Consider the following 1634-nt stretch of genomic DNA (forward strand, 5'->3'; position numbering starts at 1 on the left):
GCGCCGCCACCGTGTCAAAGTTCCCGTCGCAGATGTCGGGGCCGTACTGGTCAGGTCGGTCTGGGCTGCCAGGTTTGGGGGGTCGCTCCGGTTTCCCCGGGGGGGGCGGTTTAGGGGGTCTCTGGTCTGGCCTGCCAGGTCTCCGGGGTGTCACGGTGGGCAAAGGCTTGGTGGGCTGAGGGTGCCCGTCCGCGGTACCTGGATCGGGTGGGCGAGAGAAGGGATGGAGTGACGCAGACCAGCAGCGCCCGTGCCTCAGTTTCCCCACAGATGTGCCCAGCATCCCACCTCCGGGCTGACCCCCCACCCAGCTCCTCACCGTACAGCTGCTGGATGCCCTTGAGATCATCCTCGGGCAGCTGGAAGTTCTCTGTGTCCATCCACTGGTAGAAGGGGGCCATGATAGCGCTGGGGTTGCTGGAGTGCTCCAAGCCCAGCGAGTGCCCCAGCTCGTGCACGGCCACCAAGAAAAGGTTGTTCCCTGCAGGGAAAGGCACCATCAGCAAGACGGGGTGGAGGACACGACGCATGGGGTGGGTCCTTGGCCCCAACACCCTGCGATGAGGGTGCTCCGGTGCGAACTGCCTGCATCACCCATGGTGGAGCTGCTCTCCCCGTCACTCCTGCCCACACCAGCGTATCCCCCTGCCCTCAAACCCAGGAGCCCACCAGGCTCCTCTGGTTGCCCTCACCACCTCCTTGGCCCTCAACTCACCAGACACATCCGTGTTCTCCAGCGTCCAGGGCTCATCCGAGTCGAAATGCGTGTCCCCGCCCATGCCAGGACCGGGAAAATAGGCATGAGCCAAAAACCCCCCAACGCCGTCGAAGGGGGAGCTGTCTCCGTGGAAGCCGGAGGCGAAGAGCACCATGATGTCGGCCTCCTTCTTCCGCTTCTGCCGGATGTCCTCGTAGGGCACCTCCCGGAAAACCAGCGGCGTGGCTTGCTCCCACACCCGGAAAGCTCGGCGGACAGCCTCGTACGAGTGGTACCGACCCAGCTTCTCCGTGTAGTTTTGGATGCTGGGGGTACAGAGCTCACTGGGGACGGCCCGGGACAGCGCTCGCTCCCTGGGGGGGGTCCATGGCTCTCCATGGGCTGGGGGGGTGGGAAGCTCTGGAGATGTTGGGTACCTGAAGGTGAGATGGCTCTGGCTCCAGCGCCGCCCTGTCAGCGCGTACCGCTTCCGCCGCATGTTGGACTTCATCCGTGCCCCAAACTGGTCTGGGACCCCGCAGCGGGGACGTTTCATCCACCTGCCAGGAGGGCACGAAGGCAGGGCTCAGCCCACCGCAGCCAAGGTCCCCGAGGGGTTACAGCAGCCGCGGACGGTGAGGGAGGTGTTCTGGCTGCAGGGGTGCAGCCCCCAAAAGGGGAGATGCAGCTCCCATGGGAGACAGCACCCACATTTCCAGGTGCAGGCAGAGCTCCAGGGCCGGCGGGCAAAGCCAAAGAGCCAGGGAGCGGAGCTGCCTCCTGCTACAGCAAGAGGACACGGAGAAACTCACGCCTTGGTCTCCTCGTCCAGGACGCCAGTGACGGTGATGCCGTAAAACTTCTGCATCTCGGCGAGGGCGGAGGAGAAGGTCTGAGCCGAGCGCATGGTGGACATCTGCCGGCTGGGCTGCGGCAG

General features: G+C 65.1%; 1 protein-coding gene across 1 annotated transcript in view; it reads right to left on the reverse strand.

The window, feature by feature from the left end:
* Nucleotides 1-1628, reverse strand: part of MMP15 (matrix metallopeptidase 15) — a 15137-nt gene extending 13509 nt beyond the window's left edge. Inside the window, exons 1-5 of the mRNA XM_009290733.1 lie at nucleotides 1510-1628; nucleotides 1135-1257; nucleotides 716-1023; nucleotides 320-481; nucleotides 4-198 (exon numbers count right to left, since the gene is read on the reverse strand). Of these exons, the coding sequence (XP_009289008.1) occupies nucleotides 4-198; nucleotides 320-481; nucleotides 716-1023; nucleotides 1135-1257; nucleotides 1510-1613 (892 nt within the window). The 5' untranslated portion in view covers nucleotides 1614-1628. The remainder of the gene's footprint in view (nucleotides 1-3; nucleotides 199-319; nucleotides 482-715; nucleotides 1024-1134; nucleotides 1258-1509) is intronic.
* Nucleotides 1629-1634: the final 6 nt, after the last annotated feature.

This window comes from Aptenodytes forsteri, unplaced genomic scaffold (genome assembly GCF_000699145.1).
Source record: "Aptenodytes forsteri isolate BGI_AS27 unplaced genomic scaffold, ASM69914v1 Scaffold14, whole genome shotgun sequence".
NCBI classification, from domain to species: Eukaryota; Metazoa; Chordata; class Aves; order Sphenisciformes; family Spheniscidae; genus Aptenodytes; species Aptenodytes forsteri.